Source organism: Lupinus angustifolius, chromosome LG19 (assembly GCF_001865875.1).
Source record: "Lupinus angustifolius cultivar Tanjil chromosome LG19, LupAngTanjil_v1.0, whole genome shotgun sequence".
Classification (NCBI taxonomy): Eukaryota; Viridiplantae; Streptophyta; class Magnoliopsida; order Fabales; family Fabaceae; genus Lupinus; species Lupinus angustifolius.
This window is the reverse complement of record NC_032027.1, coordinates 13945494-13969355: the sequence shown is the minus strand read 5'-3', so window position 1 is coordinate 13969355 and position 23862 is coordinate 13945494. Positions and strand designations below refer to the sequence as shown.

Genomic DNA, 23862 nt, shown 5'->3' with positions numbered 1-23862 from the left:
AAATAAATAGTGAATAATGTATTGACTTTGCATAAATTTTTGCATTGATATTGTTGAATATTACACTCAAAATAGAATACAATACATTTTACAATTTTTCTAAATATACAATTCTTTTTAGTTACTAGTCTGCGGTGAGAGAAAAGCAAAAGGACCTGCCTGAGGTAGAAAATCCACAACTATTAATTTGCCTAATATTTTATTCTTTTTTATTAACATTTTGGAGAAGTGATAGTTTTGAAAGCATTTTTTTAAATCTATCAAAATAGTTAAATAATTAAATTTTCCCAATATATATACAACAATTTACATAACTTTAAAATTTATTAAACAAATAAAATATATATAAAACTATAATGTCTAATTTTATAAGAAAATCAATAATGCTAGTTAAGTTATTATAAAAAACTTCTAATTCATATCAACAAGACGTTGATTTAGTGGTGTAAAATTTTAGTGAATCCTCAAGGGTTGATGGTTCGATTTTTGGGAGTGACACTTGTTGAGAAGAACAACCACGAATCTTAAAAGGAACTAATCACTTATTCAAAAAAGTGAAAGAATACTCTTATTAATTAAAAAAAAAACACCTCTATTCCCATGTCCCATACTTTAATTCGGTGATGTTAATTTCCACATCTAAATTTGTCTTCATTCATAAATGGCCATTAGCATGTAGCACATGAAAGAACCTTGTCCTTCATATTTCTTTTATCATAGTAATTAACGTAGACACTTCACCACACATTCTATTATCCTATGATGAATTTCATTTTGGTGGTTCAAAATTCTTCTGAATTCTCTAGGTTCGTAGTTCGAATGTGGGATACGCAAAATTTATTATCCACCACCAATGATATTGACACTTTTATTTACACCACTTTTTACATTTATTCTATATCTTCATGATTAAAAGATTTTTTTGTTTGAGAAATAATAATAATTTAACGTTTTTAGGAAAAATATACTTTTTACATTTTTTAAGGTGTAAGAAACGGAAGCATATCTTATGTCCTACAATTTATGTCACTTCATGTACTATGAATTATGATGGGTTGAAAAAAAATATATTTAAACGTAAAAATAGAAGACAAAAACAGTAATTAAGATATCGAGTCCTAGAAGTAACATTTATCAAAAAAGTGGCTACAAATCTCGAAAGAAATTAGTTCATAATTGTAGATTGAGATATATTCTTGGTAGTAAAAAAATGGGTATATGACATGAAATGAAGAAAAATATAAAAAAGAAAATAACGGTGTACACAAAAGTATAATAAAAAGTTATAAGAATATAATGGTTGTTTTACACGTTATCACCCTTAGGTAATATTTAAAGACTAAAAGTGTATAATTAATATTAAAAATAGCATATTTAATATATTAAAAATCAATGTTTTAGGTTTTTAATGTTGATTTTATACTTTTAGGTTTTTTTATCCATTTCCATTTACCAAAATCGTAATTCAATATATAATCCATGATTATAATTATTAAACAGATGTTAAAAATGGTCTAAAAAGAGTATTTTCAACAATTTTCACTAAAATGTGAGGTTAAGTTGAATGTAATGATTTATAACTTTTTTATGTAAGAATAATGTCATTATCCGATCCAGTACTAGACTCTTTCCGATATAGGAGAGGATGTGGATGTGATTCCAATTTTCACAGGGTCCTCTACTTTAAGAACCACTTAGTGGCAGTGCATTGTAGCATACCCTACCTACTCTTAAGAGTTTAAGCAATATCTTGTACTGTTGCTGATTTTAATTTGCATGGAGAAACACAGTGTTGATAATAGTCCTTTGCTTTCAACAAGAGTTGATGAAACTGATTATACTATGAAAACATCTTCTATTGTATCTGTTACCAAATGGACTCTAAAGTATCTGATATGTGTGATATTCATTGCATGGACAGCTTTAATCTTTGTGTTTCCATTAGAATCTGTTGGTAATTTGGTTAATAAATGGATCAATGCAACAAGTGAAACTCTTTTTGGAATCACAGGTTCTTTAATCTTTACCTTTATTTGCAAATTTTTGTTCTTTCTATCTTTTTCCACTATGTTGCATGTGTTTAAAGCTAACTATGTGTATTTTGCAGGAAGTCTTTTTCTGATCTTCTCTGCTCCAATTCTCATAATTGCATTCCTTGCCATTGTACACTTAATTATTTTTGGGGAGAATCACCTTCCTAATAATGGGTATGTGATTTCAAGAAACTTTACTATTTTTGCACTAAAGTACTAAATTTTATCATTATATTCATGCATTTAATTTATTTATTTGATGTGTTGTGTGCAGGAAGAAGAGTTCCAAGTATCCAAGTTTCAGGTTATGGACATTTCCTGTGCTTGTGAATGGACCATTTGGGGTTGTTTCAGCTGCAGAGTTAATTGGGATTGTCCTATTTTCTGCTTATGTTATCTGGGCTTTCTGTGTTTATACTGTCAGGGCCTTTGTGTCTATATCTGATCACTCATCTTTTAAGGTCATGAGGTACAAGTACTTCTACTCCCATTTTTAACAAAATTTTGATTTGGTGATGCAAATTTACCTTGTCCTTACTTTATGGGCTACTTTGCATAATTAAAATCTTTGCCTTTTCCTTATTATACAAACCAACACTTGGTATTTTAAACATCAGAGAAATCGATTATATCATGAAACCAATTAAGAGAAAAGACTAGCCGAATAGATGGGAGAGCCTCAGAACTTGTGTTCTGTCATATTGAGCTTCCTTATTGACTAAGTGTGTGACTCATAAAAGTAAAATTACAATATTGAAGCCATCCTCTACTCCTATTTCCCTTTATATGTATTCCTTATAGCTTACTAACTAACTAATCCCGTAAGTAACCAACTATGCTAACTATCCTTCTACGCCGACACACTTTGTGCAGCATATTTCAATCAAATGGGTTATGGATTATCTATATAGCCCAAGTTAAATGTTCAGTTCATTTGATATTGATGATTCATTTTCATATCTCATCTGCCCCTATTTTACTTTTGGAGGTAGTATACAAGAAAATCACCCCGAGTTTTGTGCTATTTATGTCTGTAGAACTTTTATATTTTTGTTCTAGCCATATATAGTAGAAATTGTTACTTCATATTGTTTCCTACTCCTACAGACATGCATAACGCGCATAGAAGCAACTTTCTCTGGTCTTCTCTGAAGGGTCTTGATATGTATTCTATATGTTGTCTACTCTTGCTTACTTTATGCAGTTTAAAAAGGAATGACTATGATATGCTAATTGTCATGATTTGCATCAATTGTGCAGCATATTCATGTTCGAAATTCTAGGACTTCGCCTTGGTTCAATTGGGTTATTTTGCTTGGCATTTTTATTTCTCCCAGTTTCAAGGGGATCTGTTATTCTCCGCTATATAGATATCCCTTTTGAACATGCTACAAGATATCATGTATGGCTTGGACACCTTACAATGGCACTTTTTACCCTCCACGGACTCTTTTATGTTATTGCGTGGGCGATGGATGGTCGCCTCATACAAGAAGTAAGTCCTCTTTGCTGGACCTCTTTTCTTGAATATAGTTTACATTTTATGCACACAGTGTACTAACAGCACACAATCATTCTTTTTAATGCCTTTTATGCTTGCTGGATGATCAATCTTGTTTGGTCTCAAGTGTCGGGCATCTAGAGTGAAAATACTGTTGGTAAACAGTGTATCCAAAATTTAAGTTTTGAACTCTTAATCTCGTCATTCTGTAAATGGATAGATGTATTATTTTGACTTACCTTTTCCTTCAGAGTATTAAGTTTGTACTGATAAATCAAGGTTTTGCTGGAACATTGACTTAATGAAGCTGACTATTTACTTCTCTGTATATAATTTTGTCCACTTTGCAGTTATTAGGATGGGTAGATATCGGTGTTGCCAATTTACCGGGAGTTATCAGCCTGCTTGCTGGTTTGCTGATGTGGATCACCTCTTTTCCTGGATTGCGAACATGGAATTTTGAGTTGTTTTTTTACACTCATCAATTATATATAATCTTTGTTGTCTTTTTGGCTCTGCATGTTGGTGACTTTATTTTCACTATGGCTGCTGGAGGTATATTTATATTTGCGCTTGATCGATTTCTGAGGTTCTGCCAATCACGAAGGAAAGTTAATATAATATCGTCCAGATCCCTTCCATGTGGCACCGTGGAATTGATTTTGTCAAAGCCTCAAAGTAATTATACTTATCATAATAGTTTTTTGACATAATTTTGTACCAATATCATGTCCTTGACAATTTATCTATATCTTTTTAAAATGTAGATTTGAGATACAATGCCCTCAGTTTCGTTTTTCTTCAAATCCGGGAATTATCATGGCTGCAGTGGCATCCATTCAGTGTTTCTTCTAGTCCTTTGGATGGAAAGCATCACCTTGCTATTCTTATAAAGGTTCTCGGCAAGTGGACCGAAGAATTGAGAGAAAAGGTTACTGGCGTTGATGCACAGAAAGATTTATCTATAACAGCTTCGGTTGAGGGGCCATATGGACATGAAGTACCATACCACTTAATGTATGTGTCATATTTTTTTATGCAAATTACACTTATAATAGATGACAGAAATATTGATAGTTCTTACTACTTTAGAATTGAACAACGAAAATTTTAACTTTTACCTCAGCTAACTTATGTTTTAGTTCTTGAACTAATGAAATGATTTGGCCTTCTATTTTCTCTTAGGTACGGAAATCTTATATTAGTAGCTGGTGGTATTGGACTTTCACCTTTCCTTGCTATATTGAGTGATATTCTCCACCGTGTGAGGGAAGGAAAACAATGTCAACCAAGAAACATTTTACTTGTCTGGGCAGTGAAAAAATCGGACGAGCTTCCACTTCTTTCGACTATTGACATGGAAGCAATGTGTCCATTCTTTTCCGATAAAGTAAATATCGATATCCATATTTATGTCACTCGCGAATCAGATCCTCCACTGGTGAGCCTGGCTTTTTTCTTACAAACCTGTGAATGCTTTCTAATGACTTATTTATATTTTCGCTTATTCAAGTACGATTGTTATTGTCTTCAGGAAGAGGGATACATTTACAAACCGATAAAGTCTTCATTCTGCCCTGTGCCTAGTGGTTGTGGCATGTCTGTTTTGGTTGGTACCGGAAACAATTTTTGGTCTGGACTATATGTCATCTCATCTACCATCGGCTTTGTGGTCTTACTTGGTTTGTTGGATAATTACTATATAAACCCATTTGGCATATATAAGTGGTGGTACAAAGGGTTACTATTTATCGTTTGCATGGTTGCAAGTGTTGTTATCTTTGGTGGTTTAGTGATTGGATTGTGGCATATTTGGGAAAAGAAAAGTGCTATGAAGGAGAGTTCCAAAAATATAAAGGTTGACAAAGTTGAAGAAAATGGCTCTGTGGCTCCCAAGGATCCAAGTGAAGACAATGTTTCTAAATCAACTGTCATTCGTTACGGTTCCAGGCCGGAATTCAAAGGTATGACGCCGATCACAGTTTTTTTCTTAAATCTTAGTCTTTAAACATAAAAGGACTAGGGTATAGTCAGGTTTACTTGTTTATGAAGGCATTCAGATACACATATTTCCTGCAATGTATAATTTTTTTTTCGGAATCACTCATGATGAATCTGATTCTTCTATGTGAAGTTATTCCTTAAAAAATCAATTAAGTTAATTGTATAGTTAGAAACCTTCCAAATATCAGAATCTGTTCTATGTAGCTATGACCTTAATGTATGTGTCATATTGTTAATGTTAGAATATAGAAAATGTCTCATAGCACCATTATTGTATCTTATGATATGATATAAACATGAGTTATTGATTTATCTTTTGTGTAATGTTACCTAGATGCACATGCTATACATATTAAAAGGTTAGATTATTTCCAGCACTAATGTGGATATCTATATTGCAGAAATTTTAGAGTTGATGTCAGAGAAATGGGGGCATGTTGATGTTGGTGTTTTAGTTTGTGGTCCTCCTACACTTCAGACAAGTCTTGCCCAAGAAATCAGGTCACACAGTGTCACAAGACAAGGCCACTATCCTATCTTCCATTTCCACAGCCATAGCTTTGATCTCTAGCTTCTCATTGCATTCACTAATCAAAATGCATATGTAATAATGTATTGTATTGTATGTATATGTGTGTGTAGTCTATGTCAATTGTATATATATATATATAGTAGTATAACTCTGCAGTTCTTTGCAAGAATAAGGTCCTATATAGCCTATAGTCCCTAGAAGGATTCTAAAATGAATTCTAAGCATAATATGTTACTCCTTGTATGAATATATCACTTTTCTTAATCTATCTTAAGTGGGCATGTCTCATAGTCTTGTATGTATTTTTTTTACTAATAAGAATGAAATGATATATGAAGTGATATACGTATTTTGACGGAAGATTATCTTAAGTAAAAACTTTTTATAGTTTATATTGTGGGGAGTTTCTTTCTTGTTTTGCCAACCCAAATAACATTAATGAAAATAGAAAGAAGTTACATATCACCTAATGTAAATATGTAATCATATACAAGGTTTTGAGTATCAATCAAACCTTTAGTTGAAAACTACAACATTACATATAATACTATCTTATATTATGCTATGGTAAGTTCATTATGAAGCTTTTAGACAAAAAAATGACATATTCACGTTCCATGATATCCTTAAAATTCTACACTCAATATCCATAAGGTAAGATTATAAACATGGGTTGGAATAGATGCTTCAATCACCAATTGAGTGGTGCATGAGAAAGTAAAAGTAGGGACAAAGTAACTCATTTGTAAGAAACATTTTTTGTGTGCTCAAGATTAATGAAAATTACGCTATTTTTTATTTGATTTAATTATATTATTTGATATACTAAAAGTAAGAAATTATATTTATTTTACCATGTTGGGAAGTAAGTCCCACATCGCCTACCTCATTATCTCGAGAATGGTTTAAATACCTGTTGGGCTATTCTTCTCATTGCCAATTGGTGTTGAGATGAAACCTTAACATACCATTACATTTAGTTTCCATAAATCACCCAAACATTATTTTCCAAAATCAGTTCCAATATTAGTTGAAAAGTCTATTTGAGGAAATCAACTTCTCAAATGTCACTTGTTATGTTTTTATTATTAGCATTTTAATGAGAGTAACTGAGTTGTTGGGTAATATTGTATAGAATCTTGGTATAGTTATTCTTATTAAATATAATAAGAACCACCTTAAAAACACTCAAAACCATAAACATAAAGAACATATTTTAAACCACTAAACAAAGTATAAACTACCTTCAAAATTTGAAGTTTCTCTATGATATAAATAATATATATAAACACATAAACATATGCATATATAAACACATTTAAATATATATATATATATATATATATATATAATATAAAGTTATAAACATATTCCATAATTATTATAAAATAAATTTTTATATTAATATATGAACATAATATTTTATATATACATTAAAATCAAAGTTTTCATGCAAATCAATTTAAAAGGCTCATTTTTTTCTCTTTATGCATATGAATGTGTACCAATAATAATTATTTGATCAGCAATATAAATTTAAGCTTTGAAAAAGTATGTAAACATTAATTAATCCAATTTTGAGTTGAAAAAAATACTCTTGTCGGAGTCAATTCGAAACTTGATTCAAGTTAATTTTTAACGAATCAAGTTTATAGAGCCCGACTTAATGACCTAATTTTCATCTGTAATTTATGAAAGTTGTATATGATTAGAGGGAGCGATTAAGTCAAGATACTTATTATTGTGAGAAAAATGAAAATAATTAATATGTCATTGAATCTTATTTGAATAATCATTATTTAATGACAAACCGTATATGATTCTTTTAAATAATGATGTGACTAATAACTAATTTTTAATAATAATCATTAAATTTATTATTTTTTAAAGAAGAACTATTTTCACTTATCCATTTAATCATAAGTGATTTTTTTAACAATGGGGGATTGCATAAAAGCATGAATGCAAAAAAGTGAAAACAAAAATGGAGATAGCACATTAATTTTAATCAATGGGCCAAGACATAGAAACTACAACTAGATAAGAAAATGACACAAAGTGAATAAGAAAAAAAAATTATACATAATAAAGGAGAGAGAGGGGGAGAATTATGAGAAAAAACCATCTTAATTCCTATCTCACTTTTTCAAAAACATGAAACCAACCTCTTCTTTTACACATTATAAAACACTTATTTTACTCCATAATTTTTTCATTTCCAATACCAACTTCATCCCCGAAAAATTAAAAAACTCAAACTTATCTCAAATATATAAAATATAAGCTAAATTAGTGATTATAATCATTTCTCTTGTTTTGAAAAACTTTACTTATAAGAAACTATTTTAACTTCACTTACTATATTCCTATATAAACAAAAACACAACATTATTAAAACTCACTTAGATTCTCTCTCTCTTTCTCTCTCTCTTTCTCTCTCCTCTCTTCTTCTCTTCTTCTCTTCTTCTCTTCTCTCTCTAAAATAGAAAGAAGAAGAAGAAGATGAGTATGTACGGAAGAGACCCATGGGGTGGTGCATTGGAGATTAACGCCGCCACTGACTCCGCCACCGACGACGACCGCAGCCGCAATGACCTCGACAGGGCGGCGGTTTCACGACAACTCGACGAGACACAGCAAAGTTGGCTCCTTGGACCCTCCGAGCAGAAGAAGAAGAGGTATATTGATTTGGGTTGCATCATTGTTAGCCGAAAGTTCTTTCTTTGGACCATTGGGACTCTTCTATGTGCTGTTTTTGTTGCTGCCTTTGTTACTCTTATTCTTGAGACTGTTCCTCGTCATCACCATAAGGAACCTCCTCCTGATAATTATACACTTGCTCTTCATAAGGCTCTTATGTTCTTCAATGCCCAAAAATGTAAGCTTTTTCACTTTTTCACCATTACCCTTTTTTCTGTTTTTGTGTTAATGACTTTTGAGTAGTGAGTATTGGCACAATGGTAAGGTTTCTGGTAAGTGTGGAAGAGGTTCCGAGTTCAAATTATGGAAATAATCTCTCTGCATGCATAGGAAAGGCTGCGTACATCTGCCTTCCCAGACCTCGTAAGATGAGAGCCTCATGCACCTAACACCATTGATGTTGATCATGTGTTTTGTTGATGAGGAGAGGGAAAAAAAAATGGTGATCCAGTGCATGAAGCTCCCACCACTTAGTGTGGTACGGAGAGCGTGTATATATGCAACATTACCCCACAGGTGGAGAGATTGTTTTCAGAATTCGAACCCGTGACCTCATGGTCACTAAGCAACAACCTTACCTTTGTTGACGAGGAAAGAGATAGACATTCAAATTGTTTTTTGTACAGGTTAACACAAGATTTATGAAATTGAGAGGACTTGAGAGTCGAAAAACAATTGAGAGGATATAAATCCTGGTGTAAAACTAGTTTGAATTGTGATGATCCACTTGAGAATTATAATTGAAGATCATGGATGTTGATGATGTGTTTTGATGGAGTGGTATTCTTTGTGAATTGTGATGATAAACATGAAAACATTCAAATGATTGAGTTTTCTTTCTTTATTTGGTATTTATGTTATGGTGTTGTTCGACCCATTTAGTTGACCCACCTAGTGAGAAAGACTTGTTGTTGCTGTTGTTTATATTCTCTGATTTGACCACAGTAATGTTGCTTGATACGTGTAGTAGATCTAACCTGGTTGAAAAAAGACTGGTTATTTTTTATGTATCATCTTTGATTTGATTGGCCTGTCTTGCTTGCAGCGGGGAAATTGCCTAAGCATAATAATGTGTCGTGGAGAGGTAACTCTTGCGTGCAAGATGGGAAGTCTTCTGATGTCTCACCTTCCATTAAGGATCTGGTGGGCGGATTTTATGATGCTGGTGATGCGATCAAGTTCAACTTCCCTCAATCATTTGCCATGACCATGTTGAGCTGGAGTGTCATTGAATACAGTGCCAAGTATGAAGCTGCTGGCGAGCTCGAACATGTTAAGGAGTTAATTAAATGGGGATCAGATTACTTACTCAAGACGTTCAATAGTACTGCTGATACCATTTCTACCCTTGCTGCACAGGTAAGCACTATGCTTATGATAACATTTTTTAATTGTTCATTGTCCTTTATGTTTATATATCTGTTTATTTCGTTAGGGCCCTTTTGTTTAGTATTTTCAAAAAGCGATTTCTCCTAAAATCTGTTGATAAACGTTCTTAATGAAGTTGAACCAAACAGACATTTAGAAGCTTTTTTTTAAAGGAAAAATCTAAACCTTAATTTTATTATATTTCTTAAATGGGAAGAATCTTGCGATACTTTTGCACATTTGAGAAAATATGAACAGTCAATTTTCTAGAAATCTCTGTAGTATGCATATCATATATGGTTTTGTGCCTTCTTTTACAGGTTGGCTCTGGAGATACTTCTGGAGGGAGTACAACTCCAAATGACCACTACTGCTGGATGCGTCCGGAGGACATTGATTATGACCGGCCTGTAACTGCATGCAGCACTTGTTCTGATCTTGCAGCAGAAATGGCTGCTGCCTTAGCTGCTGCATCCATCGTTTTCAAAGACAACAAGGCCTATTCAAAGAAACTTGTTCATGGTGCCACAACGCTCTTTAAGTTTTCACGGGATCGGAAAAGCATATATAGTCGAGGCAGTTCAGAAGCCTCAGTTTTCTACAACTCCACTAGCTTCTGGGATGAGGTTGTTTGGGGAGGGGCTTGGATGTATTATGCAACTGGAAATTCTTCGTACCTTAAGCTTGCTACTACTACTAAAATAGCCAAGTACGCTGGTGCCTTCTCGGGAGGATCCGATTATGGTGTATTTAGCTGGGATAACAAGCTTGCCGGTGCTCAGGTAATTTTGTAGTGATTCTTTGTTATAACATGTCCGGGTTGGCTCACTTTGTTGTTTGTATATTAGTAAATGTCAACAATAACAACAGAAGGAAAATTTAAATTACTTTAAGTTTATTTTTCTTGAGTGTGACTATGTCATGGATTACTGCTCTGAGCATATGTTTATTCCCGATTATATCCAAATCAGTGTTTATAGATGTTTATGAACAATGGGTATGTATCGGTTTACACTAGCGTAAATTTAACATACTTTTTATAGAATGTTATTTTATCTGCCTAAATATTGAATTTTAACTATCCAACACATTGATGGTTTATGTGCACTCTTGAAAAAAATTGAACATCAATAAGAATGGAATCCAGTAAGAAATGTTTTCTACACAGTTTTACCTTTCTCATTATTTGTCTTCAATGATTTTTCTCTTGGCCTCTCCCGGATGTTTCCTTGCAAGCACATCTCAATATCATTCATTACCTTGCAGGTCATTCGGTCATACCCATATTGAAAAAAATACATTTGACTAACTTGATCTTGTATTCTCGTGTTTAGCTTCTCCTGAGTCGTTTGAGGTTGTTCTTGAGTCCTGGTTATCCATATGAAGAAATGTTGAGGAGCTTTCACAATCAGACCAGCATCGTCATGTGCTCTTACCTTCCCATTTTCACAAGCTTCAACAGAACAAAAGGTAACAACTTTTACTTCAAATCTTTGGCCGAGCACCCGACTTCATGAGTTTACAACACCTAAGTTGATGCAAATGTTGGTATTTTATGCACACAGGAGGCTTGATTCAATTAAACCATGGTAGGCCTCAGCCTCTCCAATATGTTGTGAATGCCGCCTTTTTGGCTGCCCTATACAGTGACTATCTTGATGCTGCTGATACACCTGGATGGTATTGTGGACCAAATTTCTTTTCAACAGATGTTCTCCGTAACTTTTCCAAGACCCAGGTGCGCGGTATTTTGATCCTTTCAAGCGAGACATTTATGGGATCTAACTCTTTCTCACATAACTGAAAACACTGTCTTGGCTAATCTTCCTTTATCTTATATGGGTGTTTTGCAGATTAATTACATCCTTGGGAACAACCCTCGGAAAATGAGCTATGTTGTAGGTTTTGGTAATAAATATCCGAAACATGTTCACCATAGAGGCGCATCAATACCACATAATAAGGTTAAGTATAACTGTAAAGGCGGATGGAAATGGAGGGACTCGTCAAAACCAAATCCGAATACAATTGTTGGCGCCATGGTTGCTGGTCCTGACAAGCATGATGGTTTCCATGATGTTCGTTCAAACTACAACTATACAGAGCCAACTCTTGCCGGAAATGCTGGTTTAGTAGCTGCACTAGTGGCATTGTCTGGCGAGAAAGGCCGAAAGATTGACAAAAACACCATTTTCTCTGCTATTCCGCCAATGTTTCCTACACCTCCACCGCCTCCGGCACCATGGAAGCCATAAGGCGTCGTATCTTTCGCAATCTTTTTCCAGCAAGTACTGCAAATGGCTTGAATGCATTGGTAACTTTTTATATTTTGTTTCGACCGGAAGGTCGAGTTAATCTTGAAGACAATGACATGGAGGAATGGAAGTAATTGAAACTGGCTTGATGACAATGGTGGACTCAAGATAAGCATTGAGAATTGATAAAATGGTACTTGACAGTGTTCCATTTTGTTGTGTTATACATAGTGTATATGTATCAAAATCAAATCTTGTATTTAAGCATGAAAACTGAACAGCTTGTAATTGTTTGACAGTTTCATCTAATGTCTAACAGTTTTGCTCAACCTTTTCTTTCCTTTTTCTATTGTGTAAGATAGTCATTGATCTTTTGGTCACTATGAATCACCGACGCTTCAATAACCTTCATGTACCCGTGTCAGATATTTTCCGATACTTCATTGATACGTACCCGTAGCGTATTGAAATTATATTTTTTAAACATAACACGATCAATTAAGTAGAAAAAAGAAATATAATATGGAAGAGAAATAAAACAAAACATGCATATTGTGAGAATGAATAGGAAATGCATATGGAGAATGTTGATCATCGATTAAATAAGATTGACCTTATGACAATAAGAATTTCATTTTGTATTTAGTGATATTTACAAAATATGTTTATTATTTGGAAATTCATAACAATAATTATATATTTATTATATTTTATGGATTTTATGTACACATTTTATATGCGTATGCCAAACATATTGTATCCTGTATTTTTAAGAAAATGTGTATCGACGTATCGGATACTATCGGTATCGGTGCGGCATGCACAAGTATAGTCCTGGTAGCTAGAATTTGTTCTCATTTTGCCGGTAGCATAGCTGAAATATTGTCATACAATACCGCTTATGATACCAAGGGTAATAAATTGGTGATATGAATGATACTTACTGAAGCTGGTATATGCTTAGTTAATAATAATAGCCCATGCATGATTTTCATCATATTAATTTTCAACAAATAGGAACATATATATATATATGTTTAACTTATCTTAGGACAATAATGATACTTCCTATTCCTATTTCTCTCTCAACATTATGTTTAGTAAAGAGAGTTTGTAAGAGAAAAGAGAGTTTATGATTCTCATCTTCTATCCATATCCACATGAACAGTCCTTTAGAAAAAGAAAATTGTTGATCATGTTTGCCAAATATGATTTATAAACAATGTTTCATCTAGTTTGTAAAATTCACTTTTATAATAATGCTTGCAAAAATGAGTTTCAAATATTTTATATAGATTAATAAAATGAGAAAAATATTATAATTTCACAAAAAATAAATAATTATTTTTCAAAACAATAATACAAACTTTCAACTTAACAAGGAAATTTGTTATAATTCTTTTGTATATTTAAATATACTTAATTAGTAAAGATGTATTATTAAGGAATTGATCCAATAATATTCTGTTCATTTTGCCAACCAAAAAAATATATTGTCCATTTAATGAGAACAAACTTGTTAGATAGATTAACATTGCACCCTTGAATAAACAATATAAAAAGCTAATAAATATTTACCTAGTAAAGTTATTCTCCTCATCTACATTTTGATCCCCTAACTAAAAAAATCAAATTATTACTTTTCCTTCTAAATACACTTATTGCAGGAAAAAATGGATAAGATTTTCACATTAGGTGTCTTGTATTTTAAAAAAATAATGATTTAGTTTTGAGGTTAATGTCAAAAATGAACTTTTTGTCAATCTATTTCATCAAGCTGTCACAAGCTCATTGATGCTCTATACATGCGTACCAAGTGTAGGATGATAGTTAATTCTATTATCACTTAATAATCATTTTCTTTTTTTGGAGGGATAATCAACTAATCAATTTTGCCCTTAGGTGTCTATTTCTCAATGTCGTTTTCAGAAATTGAACATTAATTTTTTATCTATATGAGAATTTAATGTAATATTATATACTTGATAAACATCTTATTAGTAATAGTTAATTTGTTTTTTTGTACTACTAATATATCAACTCACCTATGCATAAACTTTTAGAGTGTATCACTCTCATTATATCAAATGTTACTCACATCAATATAATAAAAGATTGTAATACTAATAAACTTCTGGTTAGTAAGAGTCTATTTGTTTTTTGGTATTCAACCCTTTGGTTAATAAATTAATCTATTTTAGTATGCTTAGTTGTGTTTTTTAACAAATATTACTCTCAATAATTGAATTATTCACTTTTTTTATCATCTTAAAAATCTCCTACTAAACTAACATCTTATTAGTAATAGTTCAATTCGTTTGTTACACTATATCAATTAATTCTTAAAATTAGTAAATTTTTTAAATCTACAGTGAATATGAGATAAAATAGTGGAGATTAAATTATCATAAATAAATTGTAATTTAACTCAAATATGAGATATTTGAGTAGTTTTGCTAACTCTTGATATTACTCTGATTAATGGTATAATATTGATTTATCTATTTACGAATCGAAGATTAATCAAAGTGGTGAGAAGAGAAAGAAAAACAGAGTTTGAATTCGAATCAATCACATCAGAGCAACAAAATCGAATCGATTGAAAGAAGGAATCAATAAAACGGTTCCGATGGATGAAATATCTCCGGCGGATAGCGGCGGTGGTGGGAGGGTTTCTTCCGGGAAGGAGCAACAAGCCGCCGGCGTCGGAATCCTTCTTCAGATAATGATGTTAGTCTTGTCCTTCGTTCTAGGTCACGTTCTTCGTCGCAAAAAGATTTACATCATTCCTGAAGCTAGTGCTTCTCTTCTCATTGGTATCATCACGTTTTTTCTTCTATTTCTTTCATTTCTTCATCATGTTATAAGTTTTAAACCTAATTTCTATGTTTTTTTGTGTGTTTCTACCTTTAGGTTTAATTGTTGGTATACTAGCTAATATATCAGACACTGAAAATAGCATCAGGGCTTGGTTCAATTTTCATGAGGAATTCTTCTTCCTCTTCCTGTTACCACCCATCATATTATATCCTTATTGTTTATTTTATTTTATTTTATTTATTTACGAGTTCAATATCTATGTAAATGATTTTACACTTTCATTATGTCATTCATCATTTGGTGTAAAATTATTTATGTATTCCATGGATGGAAAACCTCTTTATTTATTTATTATATTTTCCATTTAAATCAATTGTTATTTATTGCCATCAAGTTATGTGGGTTTCATGCATTTCCTTGACTGCTCAATTTACTCAGTCTGGGTTTAGTCTAGCACCTGTAAGTTCATCTACTTCCTCCATGTACTTTTATATTTGTTTTTAATAATTGTTCATTTGCCCCACATACTGGGACTAAGGCTTGGTTTAGTCTGGGAAATGATACTTACCTCCTCGAGGTTTAGTTTAATCACATTCCATTTTCATCTTGTTTTAGAATTTATTATCATTGCACTTACCTTCCCCGAAGGAGTGATGATCGAAATTATACTGGTCTCCCAAGGGAGGTGACTGTAGGCTATAGATTGTGATTAAGGAAAACCTCAAGGGGTGTTGAAGTCAGTGTATTTTCCACTTGTTCTTTTCAACAACCCTTTTGACTTGATGGTTATATTATATGATCTTTGGCAGAAACCTTTTTTCTCAAATTTTGGAGCAATTGTCACATTTGCTATCTTTGGTACCTTCGTATCTTCAATCGTCACAGGTGTCTTAGTGTAAGTTTTATTTTGCCCCTCCTTTTTAATTGTTATCTTTTTAATACTTAGTACACATATCTTAAAATGATGATTTATTTAAATTTCTCAATTCTTTGCTTATGTTTTTGCCTTCTTTGATGCAGTTATCTTGGTGGCTTGGTCTACCTCATGTATAGACTACCTTTTGTTGAGTGCCTAATGTTTGGTGCTCTTATATCAGCAACTGATCCTGTTACTGTTCTGTCCATATTTCAGGTGATTTACCACTTCATTTTTGTAACTTTTCCATCTATACCACTGCTTTGTAAATCCATACACATCTTCTGATTTCTAAGGCCATGATCTATCATGTTCACAAATCTATTATGTGTGTCCACTGTCCAATACAAAGTCCAAGGAGTGTCAATAGCAAGACTCATTGTCATTCTCCTTCACATGTTTTTTGTTGCTCACGTTTGAGCTGCTACATTTTTCACACAAGTTGAAGCTTTGGCTTAGATGGTCATAATTTATACGAATTATTATAATGATATACATAAATGACATATATCAGCATAGAACATAACATAGTTTGTTAATAGTGTGTGCTAGTAGAAATAGAAATATATAGCCTTAATTTGTAAAGTTCAAGCTTCTAAACTATCTGGTATGTTATAAATTCATCATGAGTTGGATGAGGTGGGCAAGTTATATGAATCTTATGGGGGTTTTATGCTTTTGCACTTTCTATCAAACTTCCGTATCTGTTGTTCTTCTTTGTGAAAGTTCTGAGCATTATATGTGTGGTCACTATGTAACTTCTGAGTCAATTCATTCTTGCTTGTGCGTTTGCTTGCCTTATCTTTAGGAGCTTGGCACTGATGTCAATCTATATGCCTTGGTTTTTGGAGAATCTGTTTTGAATGATGCAGTAAGTTTCTGTTGCTACAAATTTTTTTGGTTCTTTTGGGTTTTGTTTTTAAATGCAGTTAGTGGCTGATCTCTTCCTTTATTCCCTTTGTATTTGTTTCTTTTGATATAACTTCCCTCATACACTATGGGCAGATGGCAATTTCTTTGTACAGGTACCTGAACTTATGAACTATATTATGCTTATCTTAAGTTGCCCAAGAATCAACAAAGGTTCAATTCTAACTCAAACAATTATTTTCAGGACGATGTCAATGGTTAAAGCTGATCCATCTGGACAAAATTTATTCATGGTGGTTATTAGGTTTTTGGAGACTTTTTTTGGGTCAATGTCGGCAGGTTAGACTCTTACCTAATATTCTGTTTAGGTACTGTTAGTGTTAGCTTTGTTAAGTCATGTGGGCTTTAAAAATGTTGTGTAGAACTTTGTCATCAGTAAGCTTACCACTGTAGTTCATGTTCTTCTGTCATGATATGCATTGATTGTAGCTTTGAATTTTGATCTTGCTATTGAAGGTTGAAGCTTTTAGCAAGTTGATGTAATATTACAACTCGAGGAAAGAGAGAACCTTACTAAGAAATTTGTTTTATTTTAAGAATCTGGCGTCTTAGATGCTTTTCTGTATTGTCATGAATTGCTATCTTTTCAGTATTCCTAATATTAGCTCACCCCACATAGTGGGAAAAGGGCTTTAATTGTGGTTGTTAGGATTCTCTAAGATGTGATTCTTTTGGTTCTCTGCAGGTGTTGGAGTCGGATTTACATCTGCTTTAATATCCTTTTAAATCCATCGTTGTCCTATATATTTGCAGTATAAATCATTAGCGATTTGAAAGTCAAAATTATTGCGAAACCTTAACTATCTGAACCTATTTAAGTATGCAGGATTGGATATTGACAAGTAAGCATTTAGTATTACATGTTTATTTGGTGATAATTGATAATTCACACCACATCTAAAAATACTGATAAAAAATAATTTCTGGTTCCATTCAGTCTTCAGAATTTGGAGAGCTGTCTATTTGTTCTTTTCCCATATTTCTCGTAAGAAATATCCCTGGACCATCTCTTCTTAAATTTTTCATGGAAGTTTACTAAAATTTTCAATTCATGTGCAAATCAGCATTAACTTATTTTCTATTTCAGGTACATGCTTGCAGAAGGTCTCGGTCTGTCTGGTATTGTATCAATACTGTTCACAGGAATAGTAAGTGCATATTACATTGTTCCTGGGTTATTTTCATGTATGTGTTAAAGCATTGTTACGAGTATTTTTGTGCTTTGTCTTAGGTCATGAAGCATTATTCGTATTCAAATTTGTCACAAAGTTCTCAAAGATTTGTCTCCGCATTTTTCGAGTTGATATCATCATTAGCAGAGACATTTGTGTAAGGCTGATTAAATTTTCTGTATCCACCTTGCATTTAAATATCACTTCTAAATGATGTGTAGTGCCTTTTTGTCTTATGACTCTGCAGATTTATATACATGGGGTTTGATATTGCTATGGAGCAGCATAGCTGGTCACATGTTGGATTTATATTCTTCTCGATTGTATCCTTTCTCTTTTTCCTTTATTTTTGGTCCATAAATTTGAACCATAGTGATTTTTATCAGCTTAGGATTTCATTTTTTTCTTTGTGCTATTCCTTAACTCATATGTTAAATCCTTCAGATATTCATTGGAATTGCAAGGTATTTGTACTGATTGCTATCATTATAAGTCTTTGATTACATAGCCATATGTTCATTTAGGCTTTTTGGCGAGTTTGTTTTTTTGGTACTACCAAGGGTATCCCCTCACCCCTTTTGGGTAAGGAACTATTCCCTTTCGGGGTGCGTGGCTGCCCCTCCCAACAAGTGTCGTTCCTAAGAATCAAACCCTTAACCTTTTGGTTATCCTGGGAATCTAGCAGGGTCTTACACCACTAGACCAACACCTTGTTGGTAACGAGTTTGTTTAATATAACATAAAGATCTGCATACACTTTAGAAGCCTTTACGATTTCTGTAAAACTTCTCTTGTAAGGTTAAACTGGATTTTTTGGTCACTTCATGCAGGGCAGCTAATGTCTTCTCTTGTGCTTATCTGGTCAATCTGGTCAGACCTTCACATCGAAAGATACCTTCAAAGCACCAGAATGCACTTTGGTACAGTGGTAAGAAATTAAGAAACACATACAACCTTGATTTTGTTGTGGAAAGTTTGATTAGTTCTGTCAATATAAAAAGTTACTTCTTGCCTTTGTCATATTGTTTAATCATGTGACTAAGCTTTGTATTTTGTGAACATGTACAGGACTTCGAGGGGCAATGGCCTTCGCCCTTGCTCTGCAATCAGTGCATGATCTTCCTGAAGGTCATGGACAGACCATCTTGACTGCAACTACAGCAATAGTTGTTTTGACAGTAAGCATGCCCATTGCTGTCCTTTAATTTGTGCTAATTGTAAAATATTTACTCAAAAATATATGTGGCTAGTGCAAGGTTCTTGGCTAAGTTTGTCATGGTGTAAAATTTAAATGCTATTTTCATACATAAAGTGGCAACAAGAGCAAAAAATGAGTGTACCAGATATGAGATTTTCAAGGTAGATGATTGGATATCGCATAAATTAGGAATGGATTTATTCAGGAATCTGTGGGTACCAGGATACTAGTATGAAATGATATGACATATGAGTGCCATTCAGGAATCTCAGATGAGAGAGATTTAGGTTTATATATGGTGATTGGTGACCAAATTTTAAGTAGATGAACTATGTTGAGTGATCTGTTGTAAAACAATATAGAAGTGCCATTTATTAATCAGAGAACCTGATTTTAAAAAAAGAACTACCTGGAATTTGTCTTATTTATATAATTCTCTTATTTAGGTTATTAGTAGGAAACTAACATTTTTTCCTACTTTTTTGTCCACTATACCTGAGCTGCTGAGCAGTAAGTTCAACATTTAACTTTAGTTCTTTTTTCCAGGTTCTACTGATCGGTGGTTCTACAGGTACCATGCTGGAAGCTCTAGATGTTGTAGGGGGTGACAGTCATAGCGATAGCCCCTTGGCCTCAGTGGGTACCATCACAGTATGTTTTGCAACTACTAATGTTTTATGACTAAGTATTGTATATTGTATCTGGATGATGTTTCTTGTATGCCCTTTTACTTTGAAACTTGCATTTGCAAGCAACACACTTATTAATATATGGAATATGAATGGCCAAATATGATATAGACTTGAGTTAATCTCTTTCACAATCATGCTCTGAACAATCTATTTTCTTGTTGAAGAGATGTTGGTGCCTATTATGTGGTCTCATTGCTGGATGTTTGTAATAAATAAGTAAACTGTTAACAAACGTACAGTGTTATATCAAAACAGCAAGAAAACTTATGACATATGCTTGCATGAGACATTACTTTGAAAAATCATTTATTTATCCTTTGTTGTTCCATGTTTGTTTCATTTGAAGCATTAAATGTGTGTTCTTGTTCTAACTTGGACTTATCTGTAATAAGTTAGCTGTATAATCAAATTGTAACTTTTGTCATTGATCTATAATGAATGTATTTATTTTAGTTTAGCCACTTTAGTGATAATTCTTAACATGCAAGATGAGGCTCTTTTCCTTTCTTAAGTAGTTGAAGCATGCAGGAAGCGGACTTCTGCTTGACTGAGATGTGAGTGGGATTAGTTTGTATGTAATACTTTGACTTTTGTGGGGAAAGCTGTTCTTTGGTAGATAGTTAGGGTATATTTGATATATAAAAAAGAGGAAGCTTGCAATTGAGCTTGTGGTTATGTTTATGAGTTTCGTAAAATTTAATGTTGTCAACCATTCCAATAGAGAAACTGAAAATGTCCAAGCCTAGGAAGTAGAGGCTGGCCGGCATGACTAAAACAGAATTGTATGTACCAAACATGCCAAACCAAATATTAAGTGTTTGATATAATTATCTTGTGACCATCTGATGGCTGTGATAAGTTTGGTTCAACAACAAATGTAGAGCTTCCATTGAGTCTGAATTATAAGAATGCATGTTCAGCTGTGTTTTTCTTATTGAATTGTTTGTTAACTTTCTTATTAAGCAAATCGATTTTGACAGTGTCAATCATTCCTGATAATGGATAGTTTACTTCACATGTTTCTTTGTGTTTCTCTTTCACCTAACATTTTTGGTTTCTTTTACAAGAATTACGAGGAAAACAATGGTTATGTTGCTCCTTCTTATGAAGAAGAGTCATCATCAGGCAGCAAAATCAAGATGAAGCTAAAAGAATTCCACAGGAGGTATGATCTGTGTTCTGAAACTGCAAATATTGTTGTGTGTGTATATATTCTTAATGATATTATTACCTCTAATTTCTCTATGCTTTTTTATTGCAGTGCCACATCTTTTACTGCATTAGATAAAAACTACCTCACCCCATTCTTTACAAGTCAAAATGGAGATGAAGAAGATGAAGGTAAATTTTAATAAAATAAAAAAGGGAGGCCCAAGTGTACGAGGTGAAGGTAAAGTTTACTTTAGTTTTTATTTAAAATTGTGTTATTCTCTTTGAGAAATTAATTAAGTAGATAGGTATTGAGAATTGAGTATTGCTACCCGGCTCCATTTCTCTTTTAAATGGGTTGCGATTTAATACCCCAGAAGACAACTGTTTTAAATGGCTTCCAACTAATGAACCAAGCTTAGTCTGCTTTTCAATGGTCACTCTCAAACATATGAACTACCCAATATTGGAATCAGATATTTCTTGGATGTGCTTTATTTCTTTTTATCTGTGTATGCTTCTTGTTAATCATCACTTCAAAATGTTCAAACCTGAAGAATTTGAATTGACCGATAAAGTTCAAAGTCTTGTTAAAGAATTTGAAGTGGCTTCCTTGGTTACTATCTCATTTTCATGCATTTTGGTCATTTTCTTTAGGCTTGAGAAAAACTTCAGTTTTCTAGAAGGGCTTGTCTTGGGGGTACTTTTGAACCTACAGTTTCTTTGACTGATAAAGTACATTGAGTACAGTACAGTAGTACACAGATAGCTTCATAATTCGCTTGCAACTTTTCACGAATATGTATACTGATATTTCTTGTGATATTCCATTTCTGATGTTGGGCTCATATTATACATGAACTTTGTGAATTAGTTTTTTGCTTCAGTGTGAAATAATTTTGTTTTGACCTTGTCTTACCGCAATTTGTTTTTCTTGGTCTTAGCAGCATTGCCTTTGGCTTCTTCAAGCTCGGAATTTCACGACAATAATCATTATTCATCATGATTCGTTACAAACAACATACTCAGTGCTTTTGAAAGTCTCATTTTGTACATAACTTCAGTGATGCAATTTATAGACAGCTGGTAGGAATAGGCATATACCAAGAATCAAAGTTACCTCATGATTGAGAATCTCATGACAAGTCTGGTTAGGTTGGAAGACATCATCTCTGTAGCTGTGCAGCATTAGTATTCAGTGCGAGTTGATGACACACTTGGCCACGAAGTTGGAGGTTTATAATCTGATACTAATCACACATGTATTTGTAACATGATGTTTTAACAGGTTTTCTCATCTCCCTAGTTCTTCTGAAGTCTGATTATTCTAGTTTACTATGTCATTGCCACAATGAGATTATTTTTATCCCAAAATGTAGTTATGAATTCTATGGATGATACCTATTTATAGAAGCTATGGATTATATGGATGAGACCTATTTATAGAGGTTATGGATTATATTGATGAGACCTATTCATATGAGAACTTTTCATTTCCTTTACCAGCAAGCAAATGACCATTAGCCAGTGCATCCAGTGTGGCCAAAAGCTTTGACATTGTATTGCATTAATCTCTCATCCTTGAGAATGACTCACTAATCAACTATTATTAGATTAATCTCAATGATTCACTAAGCAACTCTCACCAATAATCAACTATGATTAGTCTAATTTTTTATTTGGCAATACCCATTAAGTACACTTATATCACTTATTAATTATGACGACTAATATCTTGTCAGGAATGATTAGATTAAGTGGTTGTTTTGTTAATGTTCAGTGCTGGGTTTTGGTAGGGGTACTATTTTTCATATTTTTCACCTCTCCCTTTTTCTTGTGTTTTTGTATATTTGTTTCTGTGGCTGTAATTTTATTCCTTCTTTAATAAAATCTTACTTTTAAAAAAATCTCTAGTTAGAAATAATTAGACTAAGCACATTGACACTCTTACCACTTATGTTCAGCCTAAGGAATAAAAAACATGATTGTAATGGGGAGTACATCTGCTATGCTATTCTATGTGTCATGAATTTGTGATTTGTCAGAAAAATACTTAATAATTAAATTTCAATTTAAATATATTTTTCTAACAGGTTATATATGAAAATGATAATCGGTCTTCATAATTTAATAAAATCATGCTTTTTATCATATATATACCCATTGTAATGATAGGTTATATATGAAAATGATAATCAGTCTTCAAAATTTAATAAAATCATGTTTTTTAAAAGTAAATGTCATTTCCTAAGCTCCCTCAAATCTTATTCATAATTTAAATAATCATAAAAAAAATGAAAAAATAATCATAACTTTTTATCATGTGAATATAAAATAAAAATTATATATTATAGGTTGATTAAAGTTTGACTTCAATTGAAAAAAAGTCATATTTTTTTTATCATATTAATCTAAGTACTTAAAGTCTGACTTCAATATAAAATTGTAAGTAAGGGTAACTCTAAAAATTGCAACTTGTGAGTGAACACTAAAGAGTGTGATAATTTTTAGGTATTATCAAAGGTATCTATCATATTTCTTAGACAAAAAATTAATCTTTTTCGGGGTGGTTTGTGACAAAGAAAATATATT

General features: G+C 32.7%; 3 protein-coding genes across 11 annotated transcripts; all 3 read left to right on the top strand.

The window, feature by feature from the left end:
* On the top strand, window positions 1757–6340 carry LOC109334522 (ferric reduction oxidase 7, chloroplastic-like). The gene is made up of 9 exons (XM_019570343.1): window positions 1757–2011; window positions 2108–2207; window positions 2308–2502; window positions 3294–3528; window positions 3885–4212; window positions 4302–4551; window positions 4720–4975; window positions 5069–5498; window positions 5940–6340. The coding sequence occupies exons 1-9, from the start codon at window positions 1777–1779 to the stop codon at window positions 6107–6109; spliced, it is 2199 nt and encodes a 732-aa protein (XP_019425888.1). The 5' UTR covers window positions 1757–1776; the 3' UTR covers window positions 6110–6340.
* On the top strand, window positions 8490–12722 carry LOC109334822 (endoglucanase 25-like). Of its 2 annotated transcripts, none has more exons than XM_019570790.1 (6): window positions 8490–8948; window positions 9819–10129; window positions 10459–10920; window positions 11473–11608; window positions 11704–11876; window positions 11992–12722. In XM_019570790.1, exons 1-6 carry the CDS (start codon window positions 8573–8575, stop codon window positions 12391–12393), a joined length of 1860 nt encoding a protein of 619 aa, XP_019426335.1. In that variant the 5' UTR covers window positions 8490–8572; the 3' UTR covers window positions 12394–12722. The 2 variants fall into 2 exon arrangements, with proteins under 2 accessions (XP_019426335.1, XP_019426334.1); XM_019570789.1 differs by having other exon boundaries at window positions 9816–10129.
* LOC109334608 (sodium/hydrogen exchanger 6-like) lies at window positions 14884–22729 on the top strand. 8 transcript variants are annotated; one of them, XM_019570466.1, is made up of 22 exons: window positions 14884–15209; window positions 15307–15418; window positions 15648–15672; window positions 16023–16108; window positions 16234–16345; window positions 16938–17000; window positions 17135–17154; window positions 17244–17338; window positions 17745–17773; window positions 17870–17901; window positions 17997–18044; window positions 18147–18207; window positions 18291–18388; window positions 18479–18554; window positions 18676–18695; window positions 19062–19159; window positions 19300–19409; window positions 19976–20076; window positions 20304–20307; window positions 21189–21286; window positions 21383–21462; window positions 22215–22729. In XM_019570466.1, the coding sequence occupies exons 1-22, from the start codon at window positions 15023–15025 to the stop codon at window positions 22274–22276; spliced, it is 1617 nt and encodes a 538-aa protein (XP_019426011.1). In that variant the 5' UTR covers window positions 14884–15022; the 3' UTR covers window positions 22277–22729. The 8 variants fall into 8 exon arrangements, with proteins under 8 accessions (XP_019426011.1, XP_019426014.1, XP_019426015.1 ...); XM_019570469.1 differs by lacking the exon at window positions 20304–20307 and having other exon boundaries at window positions 19976–20080; window positions 21383–21511; window positions 22218–22729; XM_019570470.1 differs by lacking the exon at window positions 20304–20307 and having other exon boundaries at window positions 19976–20080; window positions 21383–21511.

Bases quoted from the DNA above. Each gene is read 5' to 3' on its own strand.
- LOC109334822 (XM_019570789.1), top strand. From the start codon at position 8,573: ATGAGTATGTACGGAAGAGACCCATGGGGTGGTGCATTGGAGATTAAC. The intron at 11,609-11,703 runs GTAACAACTTTT...TTATGCACACAG, and splicing joins AAGCTTCAACAGAACAAAAG to GAGGCTTGATTCAATTAAAC. The intron at 11,877-11,991 runs GTGCGCGGTATT...GGTGTTTTGCAG, and splicing joins GTAACTTTTCCAAGACCCAG to ATTAATTACATCCTTGGGAA.
- LOC109334608 (XM_019570466.1), top strand. From the start codon at position 15,023: ATGGATGAAATATCTCCGGCGGATAGCGGCGGTGGTGGGAGGGTTTCT. The intron at 16,109-16,233 runs GTAAGTTTTATT...TCTTTGATGCAG, and splicing joins ATCGTCACAGGTGTCTTAGT to TTATCTTGGTGGCTTGGTCT. The intron at 19,410-19,975 runs GTAAGCATGCCC...TCTTTTTTCCAG, and splicing joins CAGCAATAGTTGTTTTGACA to GTTCTACTGATCGGTGGTTC.
- LOC109334522 (XM_019570343.1), top strand. From the start codon at position 1,777: ATGGAGAAACACAGTGTTGATAATAGTCCTTTGCTTTCAACAAGAGTT. The intron at 3,529-3,884 runs GTAAGTCCTCTT...TCCACTTTGCAG, and splicing joins ATGGTCGCCTCATACAAGAA to TTATTAGGATGGGTAGATAT. The intron at 4,976-5,068 runs GTGAGCCTGGCT...TATTGTCTTCAG, and splicing joins GCGAATCAGATCCTCCACTG to GAAGAGGGATACATTTACAA.